Source organism: Anopheles coustani, chromosome 2, assembly GCF_943734705.1.
Source record: "Anopheles coustani chromosome 2, idAnoCousDA_361_x.2, whole genome shotgun sequence".
NCBI lineage: Eukaryota > Metazoa > Arthropoda > Insecta > Diptera > Culicidae > Anopheles > Anopheles coustani.
Window position 1 is genome coordinate 26,849,513 of NC_071289.1, and position 14,247 is coordinate 26,863,759.

Sequence of the window (14,247 nt, forward strand, 5' to 3'; positions counted from 1 at the left end):
TCCTTACGCGGCGCTGGTGGCCCATTTGCCCATCCTGCTGCTTGGGTGGGCTTTTTCACAATTTTCGGATTTCCCCTCCCGGCTAGAAAGCTAGTGCGGCGAGGGTCCTAAACGCGCGCGCCTAATGCGGACACGCGCAACACGGATGAATATTCATGAAAGGACAATAAATTTTACCACAAAGTTAATAAAAATAGATTTACTGACGCGCAAACGGTGCGGTCGTTTCGCATCGCTGGGGTTTGTACTGCTGTGGGGAGAAAGTCGCCATACATTGTTGTTCTTGCTTGCCTTGCGGAGTTCATTTTTTACGGCCAAACTTGCATCTTACGGTCGGCTATTAGTGGCATGGTAGGCTGGATTGACATGATGGCGTTTTTCTGTTGTCACTGTAAGATATGTTAATCGATACAAAGGGTGGAAAGCTTAAGCTTTTCAGCGTGCACAATTCAAAGGTTACTACAGGTTGACCCTGATATAAGTTCCATTCGTTTAAAGCAGGGAAACTTCCGACGATATATTGAATTGTATCAAAAAATGTGATACTGCCATTAAAAACTAACGTGGACCAGCAGTCATCCAATAAAAACTTATTTTCTACAAAACAGAAATCATACAACCAACAAGTATTAGGATGGTTTCTTTTAAGAATAGGCATTGTAAACATTATGTCACATGTGACTTGTTTTGCTTTACTATTTTATATACACACGTAGTATATAAACCTATGAACATTTAGTACAAATATATAAGCGACAAAAGAAGATTCGTAAGACCTACATCTATCACAATTCTAAAATAGAAGACATAGATGAAGCGATCAAAACTTGAAATTATGCACAAATAACGACGAGTGAAGAATTTGATTGATATGAACAACATTTTCAGGGAAAGAAGAATCATTTTCAAACTATTTTCCATGTTAAAAAAATGAAAAGCTTTAGCAAAAACAAATCACATTCATGCAGGTGCATATAGTTTGTACATTCATTATCTTTTTAGTCCTTTTAACCTAATTTTTACTAGTTTTTACTCATTAAAATTTCATTCGTTTTAACTCAAAAAACGATTCTATCAAAGGATTAATTTCAAAAAATGAAATATTGCCACGTCCATTTATCTCGTTTGGTTTATAAAGATTGTGCCTTTTTCTACTTGTAAACTATGTTTTTCAACACATTGGGTCGTATCGAATTACAAATTAAATTAAATTTTTCTGACCGAAAACATCCCTTTTCCTCTAATTTCAGGTCATACTATTGTGATTGTTATCCCGGATTCAGTGGCTCCGACTGCGGAGATGGACCACTTTGCAAGGATGCAAATATCTGCGAAAATGGAGGAACGTGCAAGTAAGTTTCAGAGCATAGATTTAATTACCAATCCAAATTCGTATCAAAGTCTCGCAGGATTATTTCGAACTACTACAATATTAAACCATGGCGTGGCTTTTAATCTCTTTCGTTGCTCGACAATGTGTCTTGAAATTTAGCATGTGTACGTCCCTCCCTGTTCATGAGAATATCCTTTATCCCCGAGCTACCGTCTTCCCGGGGGAAGTGTGTTATCTTCATAACTTTCAGTTAATCACCGACTAACAGGCATCATCAATTATTTTTACACAGATTTAAGCCACCGCTAAGCTGTAGCACTCCGCAACGTCACACATTATGAGGTTGTCCGCTTCACCCGAACCGTATCCACCCTCGGCTCTGCTAAAATATTAATGTTCACCCTCAATCCCCCCCCCCCCCTCCCCCCCCGACCCAACCAACCGCACCGTTATTCACGGTTTTCCATTCATTAACAAAACATCCGCTCTAAGCGTCTTGTCTTCTGTCATTGCACCGTCTTTTCCAGGCACGTCGGTGACAACGCCATCGCCTGTATCTGTCCGGCCGGGTTCAAAGGCAGCCGGTGCGAGATCAGCGAGTACGACGAGATCACAGGTGAGTGTGGTAAACATTTCAGCCCACTCCAATGGCTCCCTCAACCCTCAAACCTCGCTCTACCCTACTAGCGCTCCTGCCTTCAGCAATATTGCCCGGATTTGCAACATAAGGCATTGATGGAGGTCGTCGATGAAGTGTCTCCCGCCAACCTACCTGCCACCTTCCAGCCAGATTAAAATGTTTGACAATTTCTAAGGGGTAGGAGAGGAACGCTTTTAATTAATTAGCCACTTTAACGATCCCCGGCTGTAAGCGTTTATGCTCAAGATCCCTTCGGCAGCACATCAAACGGGCGATGCTTCCGGAAGCGACGGTCCTGCCTGGCGCAAGGCTGGTAAATCTTTGATGCGTGCCACTCGGTGATATTTAATGTCGCGACCTTTGTGGGTGTGGAGTTTACCCAAGTGGGCTTGTGCATGGGTTTGTGCGTTTAAAAGTGTATTATTCTGTACCGATACTCTTCGGTTTTATTGAAAATTATATTGAGAGACTTAGCTTATTGGTAATTGATGGCAGAAAGTTTGACCTGGTGCTAGCAATACAACGCAAAAGGAGTTCCTCACAAACGTTTCGAGTGCCAACGTGTGCGTAACAGATAATGTGAAGATACCTTGTTAACTCTGACCCCAACGTACGGCCGAGTCTCCATTCACAGCATCGCTATGCCGTGGAAGTGCAGGTCGTAAGGGATGCAGGGCTTGCCCTACTCGGAAAATCTGTTCTCTAGTACGCTTCGAGTGTGTATTTGCCCACACCTGGGTGCATTTCGCATAACTCACACCAACCTCAACTGTACCATCGACGCATACCACACGGTATATTGATTTTATGTTCAAGAAACACGCACTCGGTTGAAGTTCAATATCGAAATGGAGGCGCCTGGTGTTTTACGTTGGATTGGTCGGATCGGATTGGTTCGCTCTGTCGTTGTTTTGGTTAAATTCGTGCTTAGGGTGGGATCGTTCCGAAAAGAGGCCCCAAGTGGTGGCGCAGGTACACCTCAAACACCCGAATCAAGCGACGGAAGGAACACGGTACGTACTTTGAACTACGAGCTGGTAGAAAGGAAATTTCGATCAAACGGGCGTGATTTTCCCCGGTAGAAGCAGAGGGTAGCGCTGTTGTGGTGCATGTCAGGAAATAATTTTCAAAACGAAATTGATTCTTATCTTTAATTAAATCAGCCTCCCCCGCTCGTTGGCCAGAGGGGGGGCAAGTTCGGACCCCGAAGCGGACCGAAAAAGCCGAATTCGTCCGCTTGGCATCGTTGTGGATGAACGTACACTACCACCTGTCGGGCTGCCGGGCAAAGGGCCGATGCCCACGGACGTGGATTTGCTCTGGTCGACTGCGCGTTTAGTCTTTCTTTCGGATTTATCCGTACTTCGGTCCGGATGTTCTCCCTCAAAAACCTATCCACCGGGAAAGGCCAACCTACGCGAAACCGCACAGGCAAGCAAAGGGAAAATCGCAGGAGCGGAGATGCTTGTAAGAAAAATTCATTTTGAAATATTTTCACAAAACGCAGCGAGGGTTCACACGAGTGATGGTTCAACTTATGGAAACGAGCACTTTTCGGTCGGGAAGGTTTTTATTGTACTGCTCTATTACTGGTTGGTTAGTGGGTAGGAAAAGTGAAAAAATAAAATAAAAATATCTCCAGGAATATCGTCTGTGAATGTTAGATGATGGATGGACTAGGATGTATGTGTGTGTGTGTGTTTTTTTTCCAGACATCCTAACAAGACTTCGAGGAAGAGCGCTGAGAGAATAAAAGCCAGTGCTTTTCCAAGAGGGATAAAGTCTGACCGCCTTTCATTTACTGCAATTAGTTTTATAGCTTTTCCCGGAAGGTTGCATTTTCATTGACTCCAGCAATAACTTATGAAGGCTCTCGGTAGATATGGATCAAATATCCACATGCAGTACGACGAGTGCTGGGGCCATCGAACTCCAGCCGAACTCGACGTGAAGTGCTCGTAATGAAGCATTAATTTTAAATTTGATTCAAAGATATCATTCGTCACAAAACCCAAGCTTCCATCCCATTTCAAATATGCTACGGAATGGGCAATTATCTTGATTTGCTGCATTACACTCACTCAATTTACTGTTCGATTCGGGAGAAAAAAAACTGAATTGCTGCTGAAATTACTCTAATCCTCCGAATCGTCGACCATCGCTCTTTTGCTCCCAATTTAATGAACTGTCATTTGGTTGATTGATTGCGCGCGTTCGAGCCATCAAAAGGCAATCAAATCTGGCGCCACTCGGTGTGGGTGCACTTTCTCCGTAAAGCTACATTTTCAGCAACTTTCGGGCAGATTTTCAAGGGTGCGTTCACTCGTTTGCCGTGCTCACAGTTGTTGAAGTTGCTACTGCACACTAATTAAATGGATGGTTTTTAGATTGATAACGGTGCATGTTCTGCTGAATTTAATGTAATGCGTTTCGTTTGATCCACAACATTTATAACGGCCCAAGATTATCTCGAATAAATTCAACAACTTCACAAGTGTATCGATTTCAATACAATCCATACGAAAAATGGAAAATTGCCAGTTACTATTACTTGCTTGTAAATTTGTAAATTTTGGTCCTTACTCTACGTAGCGAAAACCCAATTTTAAATTCTTTCCTTTCGCCGCGGGAGAAAATCAATTCTTCGTGGGAAAAAACGAGGCTATGAATAATTCAACAAACATTGTTTGGCTCCCACTAACGAACGTCGCTTGTGCTGTTGCCTGTTGCGCCGTCCCGAGATTGATCGAGTGCCTCATTGGTTTCATCGACATTTTTACTCGATTAGAATCACAATGCAAACGTCAGAGATGGTGCCGACAAGAGGGTTTGCGAGCCGAAGAAACCGAGCGTAAGGAGCTAGCAAATATTCTCCACGGCACTTCAACCCCCCCTGGAAAGGGCCAATAAGGGCCCGTGATGTACGTAGCACGGGAAAAATAATATTTTCATTCCACATGCCGCAGTTTCCACCAGGAGTGAGCCAAAGAATCATGTTTTGCAACGTAAACTGCTACTTTGTGGTGGAAGTAAATTTTGCACAAAGCAACAGCAAAATGTGAACAACCGAAGGGGGGTCTTGATTGGGGTGGGGGAGGGCGAAAAGTTTTCGCCTTTCTCAGACCCATTTGATCGCTTCTTTGCAGGGAAGGCAGGGGAAAACGAACCGCAGGCAACAATGATAAAAGTCATAAAAGTGAATTTTTGCTCAAAGTTAATAAGATAAAATTCAATAATTTTTATTGAGTTTTTGGCGTGCTTTTCTTTTTGTCTTCTCCCGCGCACCAAGAGAGATCGGATCGGCTCTTATGTGTTGGTTCGTGTCCAACAACTGGTTGTTTGGTCGGGTGTAACAGAAAAAAAATGGAAACCTCGTGGAAAACAGTATCGTTCCTCATCAATCCACACCCAACCATCCAATCGCCAAAACTGTGGTGCATCTGTCGGTCGAGTGAAACCAGAATTGTAAAGAAACGCAACCATAGAGCAAAAAGACGGAATACACACAGAACGAGTTAAATTTGAAATAAACTAACGGCAGCTGAAGAGGGGAAAACTTTTTCACCACTTCAGCGTGAAACATTTGAATTTTTTCGAAGGAAACGGTATGTTCTCTATACGTGCATACCTTTGCATAGGGGAAAGCAACAACCAAAAAATATACAACGGTTCGGAAAAACCGCATCCAACCAACCACTTTACCTTTGTGGCAGCCTTTGAAGCAGATGAATGGGAACAGTTGGGTCGTCGGGCAGGTGAACTTTACATTTTTTTTTCATTTTCCGCATTCCTTTTTTCTTCTTGTTGTTGTATTATTTATTTACCCATTGCATCATTCATGGAGATCTCATCGAAACACACACATATTTCACCGACACCAATATGTAACTAGTTTAGAACAACATTCTAACTTTGCAAGTTTCAAGTAATACATCATACCATTGCAACGATAAGGGTTTTTCGTTGTATGCCGTCGAAAAAGTTTTTCCACCAAAAAAGAAGCATTTCAACACACTGAAATTTGAAGAAAAGAAATCGATATTCCATTGGCAATTTTTGTTCCATTACGATGAGGTTCGAAGTGAAATATACGTGTGAAAATTATGACTTTTAAAAATAGAATGCTTCTATTCTTGTTCATTTGATTCTAATTCTTCCTACTTTATGTGTTGAAACGACATGTATTAAATAAAATGCACAACCAAAAGCATTCAAAAGTATCCTGTTTTGAAAGTATTTTTGTATAAAATATACAATCGGTAATTAAGGTCATAAAGTGACCTGAAAAGGCAATAACAAGTAGCAAAGATTTGCAGTTTGGTGCCAAAACCGGACAAAAATTAGGTTCCGACTTGTTGCATGCTATGCGTACCGGTTTAATGCAATTAGTTCCTTTCGCTTCAAGTCCGCTCTTTTACGCTGCGGTAAGAAAGAAAACTTAGCAATTTACTACTTAAGGAGCTCGCGCAGAATAATTCCCACTTTAATGGTTCACAGTTTCTCTCGCCTTCACTACCGCGCAACAGTCGGCAGTACTTTAGAGTTTGCAAATGTTATCAAATTTTAATTGGATTTTCTAAAGCTTGTCATGAACCGTCGGGTTCGGCAAAAGAAAAAGCCGCACTAGCTTCGTTCGCACTTTTGGCTCAGTTTAAATATTCTTGCTTTGCAATAGACACTTGAAGGGATGAGGAACCACTGTTGCAGTGGGAAGAACTGCTGCGCTTCCATCTTCAGGCACTCCCTCGCGGGCAGGTGAAAGCTGTCGATTCCACCCCGCCCTAATGTCACGGACACGCGCACGATTCTTCAACTCTAACTTCATCAGAACCGCCAGCAAGATTTCCCACCTGGGAGTTGTTCGTCGGTTCCTTTTCTTTCTTCCCATCATCACTCAGCTACGCCCGCTGAACAGGGGAACTTTTGTGCACCGCGTGGAAGCTTTTCGGAAGAGTTCCGGATTGTGTGTTTTTCTTAGTCCCACGGGGCCCCGAAGTCCCCCAGTTCGAGCGAGCGTAACGTTGAGGCGGAGTGAAGAAAAATCATCCACCGCGCTGCGTACGTTTCCGGGGCTGTTGCAGGGCGGCACCTACTTTGCACTTCCTCATCAGCAAATTAACAAGATTTATTGCTGTTTTATTTGGGAAACTTTCATAATTTATTACGACCGCGCAAAGCGAGCGTTTCAACGCTGGAACTCCCCGGAGGGTGCGAAGGGAGAATGAACCGACCGGTGGAAATCTAACCGACAAACTCGGCCCCCAAAAACGCGGTTGCATTGTTCCGGGGTTGGACCGGCAGCTGGGGCAGCCCGAAGGTGGGGGTGACCGGGCTGTCATTTTAATCCACGGAGAAATTGGATAAACCGGTAGCATTTTCCGGCTTTCGGTCGCAGCTGTCAGCGTGGGTCAGTCCGAGCGTACGAAGAAGTGACATCTTCTGAGAGGCTTGTTTTCACTTATATCCTCCCCTCCCTAGGCATCACCCACCCGGGGGCACAAAACACCAAGAAAAGGAAGGAAAAACACGAATGCAGCCAGCTTTGGATTTCAGCATCCCGACAACTGTTCAATTCCATCGAACGGAAGTCAATAATTCACTCCGGGTGTGTTCTTTTTCTGTCGCCTTGCTCCACTTTTCTCTGCCGGCGGGTGCGGTTTCGCGAATTTTCGACTTCGAATCGTCTGACTTTGGGCTTTTCTTACGCCTTGCTCGCACGAAAGTCTCCCCCGGCGGGCGGCAAACTTTGGTGCGTCGGAAGTGAAAACGACATTAATTATGTCGTAAATCAACTTTGGACAATGCTTCTTGCGTTGAACGAAAGTCAGCCTAGGGCGGCAACGGTGGTGACGGTGTCGGTAACGATGGACGCCCGGTGTGGATTGCGCATAATTGCGGTGAGGTGAGAAAAACTTTTTCCCTCCCTTTTTGGATTCGCGCGTCTCGGCAGTCGTTCGGCTTTCGGTCCTATCAGCGACAAACGGTGATCAAATTTATATCCCTTGCCGCTACAATAGTTGCTCGTGTTCGGGCGCATATTAATGATGTCGCATTCTTTATTTGCTTTTCGGCTTTTTTTTGTATGTTTCTCGTGAACTTTTGGCAGAGTTTTCTTTCGTTAGAAATGCGCAGCTTATCGGATTGGGATTTTATATCGTACTAGGTAAAACGGCCCGGTTACACGGCCCAGTTACAGGACCCAGTTACAGGACCCAGTTACTGGGCCCGTTTACAGGGTCAGGTTACAGTACCCGTTTACAGGGCCCGTTTACAGGACCCGTTTACAGGATCCGTTTACAGGGCTCAGTAAGGGGGCATGTTGACAGGTCCCGGTAACACGGCCCGTCTACAGTTCCCGTTTATAGTGCCCGTTTACAGGGCCCGGTAAGTGGGTCCGTTTACAGGGCCAGTTTACAGTGCCCGGGTACACGGCCCAGTTACATGACCCGGTTACAGGGCCCGGTAGTACGGCCCGTTTACGTGGCCCGGTAACACGGCCAGGTTACACGCCCCAGTTACAGGATCCAGTTACTGGACCCGGCTACAGTGCCCGGTGACACGGCCCGTTTACAGGGCCCTATGGATGTAGTTTTATTGTTGATTTTATTCTGAGTTGGTTATTTTCATCACGTTGCAGCACCACCTTTCCCAAGAGTAACTGCAATGTACGAAAAAATTATCCCCCAAATCAAAAAGTTTCATTTTCTTCCTATTACAAACTTTGAATTAAACTGTGTAGCAGATTTCCGCTTTGCTTTGTTTTATTTTCTAGCAAAGTAACCATCGATCATCAAAGTAACCATCGATTACCAAAAAATCGTTCAACATTCATCAGCTCGTGGAACCAATCAGAGCGCAAGGAAAATTTCCTCTTCCATCCTGCATCCTTGGTATAACTTAGCAACAGCATAGCGCGTAGGGGAACCTAACGCGTTAGCACAGTGCATCTCGCTTTCGCGCTCGCTTCGCTCGTTCACCTTCGCTATTGCTATCTAAGCTTAAGGTCGAAATTGTATCTCGTTTTCGCGCTCGCTTCACTCAATCGTGCTGTCTAATGGAACCACTCAGTTAGCGGAGTTTGTATACGGGACTAGGTAAAACGGCCCGGTTACACGGTCCAGTTACAGGACCCATTTTACAGGACCCGGTTACAGAGCCCGTTTGCAAGACCTGTTTACATTGTCGTTTACAGGGCCCGTTTACATGGCCCGATAACACGGCCCGTTTACAGAGCCCGTTTACATGGCCCGATAACACGGCCCGTTTACAGAGCCCGTTTACAGAGCCCGTTTACATGGCCCGGTAACACGGCCCGTTTATAGGGCCCGGTTACAGAGCCCGTTTACATGGCTCGTTTACAGGGCCCGTTTACATGGCCCGGTAACACGGCCCGTTTACAGAGCCCGTCTACATGGCCGGGTAATACGGCCCGTTTACAGGGCCCGGTAACACGGCCCGTTTACAGGGCCCGGTAACACGGCCCGTTTACAGGGCCTAACCTTATGGATGTAGTTTTATTACTAATTTTATTCTGCTTTGGTTATTTTCATCATGTTGAAGTACTCCCTTTCCCAAGAGTAAATACAATGTTCGAAAAAATTGTCCCCCAAATCATGAAAACGTTTCATTGCAAACTTTGAATGAAACTGTGTAGCAGATTTCCGCTTTGCTTTGTTTTATTTTTCGGCAAAGTAACCTTCGATAATCAATGTAACCATCGATTACCAAAAATCAGAGCGCAAGGAAAATTTCCTCTTCCATCCTGCATCCTTGGTATCCTTAGCAACAGCATAGTGCGTAGGGGAACCTAACGCGTTAGCACAGTGCATCTCGCTTTCGCGCTCGCTTCGCTCGTTCACCTTCGCTATTGCTATCTAAGCTTAAGGTCGAAATTGTATCTCGTTTTCGCGCTCGCTTCACTCAATCGTGCTGTCTAATGGAACCACTCAGTTACTGGAGTTTGTATACGGGATTAACAGTCTTATCTTCCGTTCACCAGCTTTTGAAGCAAATGAGGCTTTCTCCTGAGTTTGAAAACTAACAAAGACATTCAAATTTCATACCCAAATACTATAAGTAATAAAAATATTGTCGATACTTCATGTCAAAATTGGTGTACCAACATCAAAAGGTCGAAATAAAAAAAAAAAGACCACACGCTCAAGTCGGAAATTCCCTCTCCATTAGTTCCGGGGTTTCATATTTCTTTCACCCCCGGCAGGGGGGGCTCGTTAAATATTTACCAACCGATGATTTACGCCCAACGGTGGCCTACTTGGAAGTCTGGTATCGCAATGGGAGTAGCGCTTCGGGTTGCTTCACCCAGGTACGCTTTTGCCACAAATGACCGCTTGCAGCGTTGTGCCTGATTGAGATTGGAGTCGAGATGTTCTACCATCGAGGGTGCTTCAGGGTGTCAGTCATATGGGGCAGAAAAACACGATTCGCATTTTTTTTTGTCGGAGAAAGTGGTCCGGTTTTCCCATCGCTTCTCCGCTCTGTGCTATTTCTATTCCCACACATGTACGATGGGCCAGATATGATAAGCATAAAATATAACCCCAGCAGTCCATGAACCATTTCGCACTGCCTGTTCCTTTTTCCAAGTTGTTTTTTTCTTTCACCCGAGTGTATGTGTGAGTATTTTTTCCAAGTAGTACGGGAATGTTTTTTTGTAAAACGAACCCCCCGAAGCGAGTTATCTGCCACAACCTTCCTTATTACGACCAAAATGTCCGGGAGTTTGGTGAATGTGGTTGCATGCTGCTTTTCTGTTATTTTTCCTCTGAACTTGAATGTAACTGTGCCGGAACACTCATACTCGTAATAACGATCCATATCATATAGCGCATCATGATGCGCCATTTTGTTCGTACTAATGATTGTATCGTAGGGCGCATTCACAATCACTACTCCATGCTGCCCGACCCTTTCCGAAGTGGATACAAATTAATTTCGAATGAGAACGACGACATTCCAATACTTGCTGGGCGGGGTGCTGAAAGTGTCCGATTCGGAATGAGTTGTGTGAAGGCAGGTTCATCCCTAGAAAATGTAAGTGTCTTGAAGTGCTGAATATTGTAGCGTTCGGTATCGGGTTGAAAAAGTTCAAACGGAAAGCAAGTGATCTTACATTCAAGCAGTCTCCTTTGAGGTTAATTTTATGTGACTTGTTTCCCTCTCACATGTTCGTTCCTCTCGATTTTTAGTTTTTTTTTTTTTAAATCAAACGACACTAACCAGCTTTTTTCCCATTTTCCCACAGGATGCAATCTGGAAAAGGAGGGCGAGGATTGCTTTCGCCAATGTATCTCGACCGCTGACAGCCAGGACGTTTGCCGGTGTGACCAGAGCATATCGTCATCTAGTAAGTATCGTATCCTCTCGAGGACACAGGTGTTCCTGTACGAGTGGGTGGGAAAGGCGAGTGAGGGATCTGGCATTTCTTTCAGCATTCTGAAACTTCTGCCACTAACAAACACTCCGAGTAAAGCTCAAGTATTTGTCCAGAAGCAGGAGCGCAGGGGACGACATGGACGACAAAGTTTAGCCTTGTTATGTCCACACGAAACCGGTCGGAACGTTTTTCACCTGCTCGGGGCGAAATAATAAACTTCTCATCAATCCCGAAACCGGTGGCGCAGACACGAACCACTGGCTGATTCTGAACGGGCGTATAATATGGACCATTCCTTCCGGGAAGTTGAGGACGAAAAGTTTTTCCTTTTTCTTCTAGCGCCGAGCGCCATTTGGCAGGGGTTTCTCAATCAAAACAAGAACAAGGATAAAGTTGACGGTGTTTGTCGTAAGTGTCACTTTGCATCGTAAACATTGGAATCAGCTCGAGGCACGGTTGTCGCTACAAGTAAAGTAAAGCTCAAGTATTTGTCCAGAAGCAGGAGCGCAGGGGACGACATGGACGACAAAGTTTAGCCTTGTTATGTCCACACGAAACCGGTCGGAACGTTTTTCACCTGCTCGGGGCGAAATAATAAACTTCTCATCAATCCCGAAACCGGTGGCGCAGACACGAACCACTGGCTGATTCTGAACGGGCGTATAATATGGACCATTCCTTCCGGGAAGTTGAGGACGAAAAGTTTTTCCTTTTTCTTCTAGCGCCGAGCGCCATTTGGCAGGGGTTTCTCAATCAAAACAAGAACAAGGATAAAGTTGACGGTGTTTGTCGTAAGTGTCACTTTGCATCGTAAACATTGGAATCAGCTCGAGGCACGGTTGTCGCTACAACCATTAGACAAAGCATAGCTGGTCATTTTGATAAAGACCACTTAAATGAGCTTTAATACAGTTCATTAACAAGTATTTAAATTGATTATTTTTTTTCTGATAAATAAAACTAATGATTGAACTGACAGTGGCACAAACACGATGAAGGAAATTGTAATGATTCTACGAAGCAATTAAATCATATTGTCATCTACATAAAATACCCCGAACTGATTAAAAAAAGTACCGTACGTGCCTTTTTAATAGTATGCGGAATTTCCCAAACCAACAACCCGTGCACAGTTGTTCGATTGAAAAATCCTGATAAAGCAACAGAGGCTTATCATAGCCGAAAGTTAATCCATACGGTTGAGCACACACTCGATTATCCTTTGCTTCTTTGCTCGACTGGACTTTGGCTCGAGATGCTTTCCCCAAATTAGCATAATCGTTTGCACACGAAACCCACCGAAGCCTTCACAGTGTCAACGGGGTTTTGCTCGGAAGCTCTAGTGATTAATAGTTCTCTGTTGTCGTTTCCCCAGCCCTCGAAAGCTCCCCCTTCTTTTTTCTTTGGGTAATGAATAATTTCACAGTTACGCTCGGTAAGCGAAACTTAATTCGGTAATTTAAAGGTTTTCTATGAATCTGTGTTTGTTTTTTGCATACTCTGTTTGTCCCTTCCTGAAGCTTCCCGTGAGCAGGGGGGGCTCTTGTTGGGGAAACCCCGAAATCGTCCGGTATCGTCCTCGGACGGGGTTGACATAGGCGTAAATTATGCATTAGTTTAATAGGTTGATTATCAGCAGTCTAATCGTTTCGGGGGCGCATTATTAAACTTCATTATACCAGTACCAGGGCGGTGGACGAATGCAGCACCAGCTTTCCATCCCTTTCGACCCGCTTCGTGTCTTTTGCTACGCCGAGTCCGACGCCGATAAGCGTGGGGAAATGGAAAGCAAGTGTTTTAGCCAAATTCTCACAAATCCACTGACAACGCGACGGTGGCGAGGGCAAAATTATCTCATTTCCTGTTTCTTCCATCCGTATTCCTTCTCGCTCGTTCCTTCCTTTCCTGACGGGTGCTCTTGTAACTGTTCTTTAGATAATTCCCTCGCTCACTCCCGCTTTCTCCCTCCTCCATCGCTAATGATTTGATGAAATAAGATTCCAGATAAGGCAGATAATGGCTACCGAATGCTGCGAAACCGATGATAAAACCAGTTGGGCGCCCGGAGAGGGCCGAGAAGCCTCTAAAAGGGAAAAACTAATCAACCGATAGTGGAGTGGCACAAAACGGAGTAGTTTGAAGCGATAAGCTAAGAGATTATCCTCTATTAGTCGTGCCGGTGTTTCCATTTGGGTTGGGCTTTTCAACATTCGTTACGGTGGAATATTTTGCCTCGTGGAATTCCACCAAGGGACCCTGTAAGAAATTAAGGTTACTAGCAGAAAGTTGAAATTAAAAGGAAAAGTTCAAATATTGTAATTTGAAATATTTTGGTAAGGGGATAGTTTTTATTATATTTCATTGAAAATATTATTGTTATGGTCAATTTGTTTGTTAATCGCAATTTTTACAAAACGATTTAAGTTGAATTTGAACGATCTGAATGATCGCACCGTCTTACTTAACTGAATTTGCCTTCTATGCACCAAGTCGAGTCTTCAGGTCCAGATCTATTTTAACACGTGTCTTTTTGCCGAAATATTTTCTGTACTCATGATCACTTGCTTCCCATGGCTTTACAATTTGTCAGCTCCTGCTTTGGATACAAATATGTCTGTCGGCCAACCGTCTGTAGAGTGCTGTTCGTGTTTAATTTCGAAGGTTATTTTAAGATTTATAAATGACCCCAGGTAAATAAATACATTTCAAATTGAAATTGAAATCTGTCCCACAGGTCGAGGGCGAGCCAAGTACGAGATGACGGTTCGTTTAGCCAACGCATCCCACTTCGAGCTGAACGAGAACGGAGAGCATCAACTGACGGAAAATACAGTCACCGTGTTGGAAAAACAGGTATGTTTGCCGTCCACAAAATGA

General features: G+C 44.3%; 1 protein-coding gene across 1 annotated transcript in view; it reads left to right on the top strand.

Annotated features, from left to right (window-relative positions):
• Nucleotides 1-14,247, top strand: part of LOC131264165 (uncharacterized) — a 109,974-nt gene that overhangs the window by 14,505 nt on the left and 81,222 nt on the right. The window contains exons 2-5 of the mRNA XM_058266453.1: nucleotides 1,251-1,352; nucleotides 1,861-1,949; nucleotides 11,239-11,340; nucleotides 14,105-14,223. Of these exons, the coding sequence (XP_058122436.1) occupies nucleotides 1,251-1,352; nucleotides 1,861-1,949; nucleotides 11,239-11,340; nucleotides 14,105-14,223 (412 nt within the window). The remainder of the gene's footprint in view (nucleotides 1-1,250; nucleotides 1,353-1,860; nucleotides 1,950-11,238; nucleotides 11,341-14,104; nucleotides 14,224-14,247) is intronic.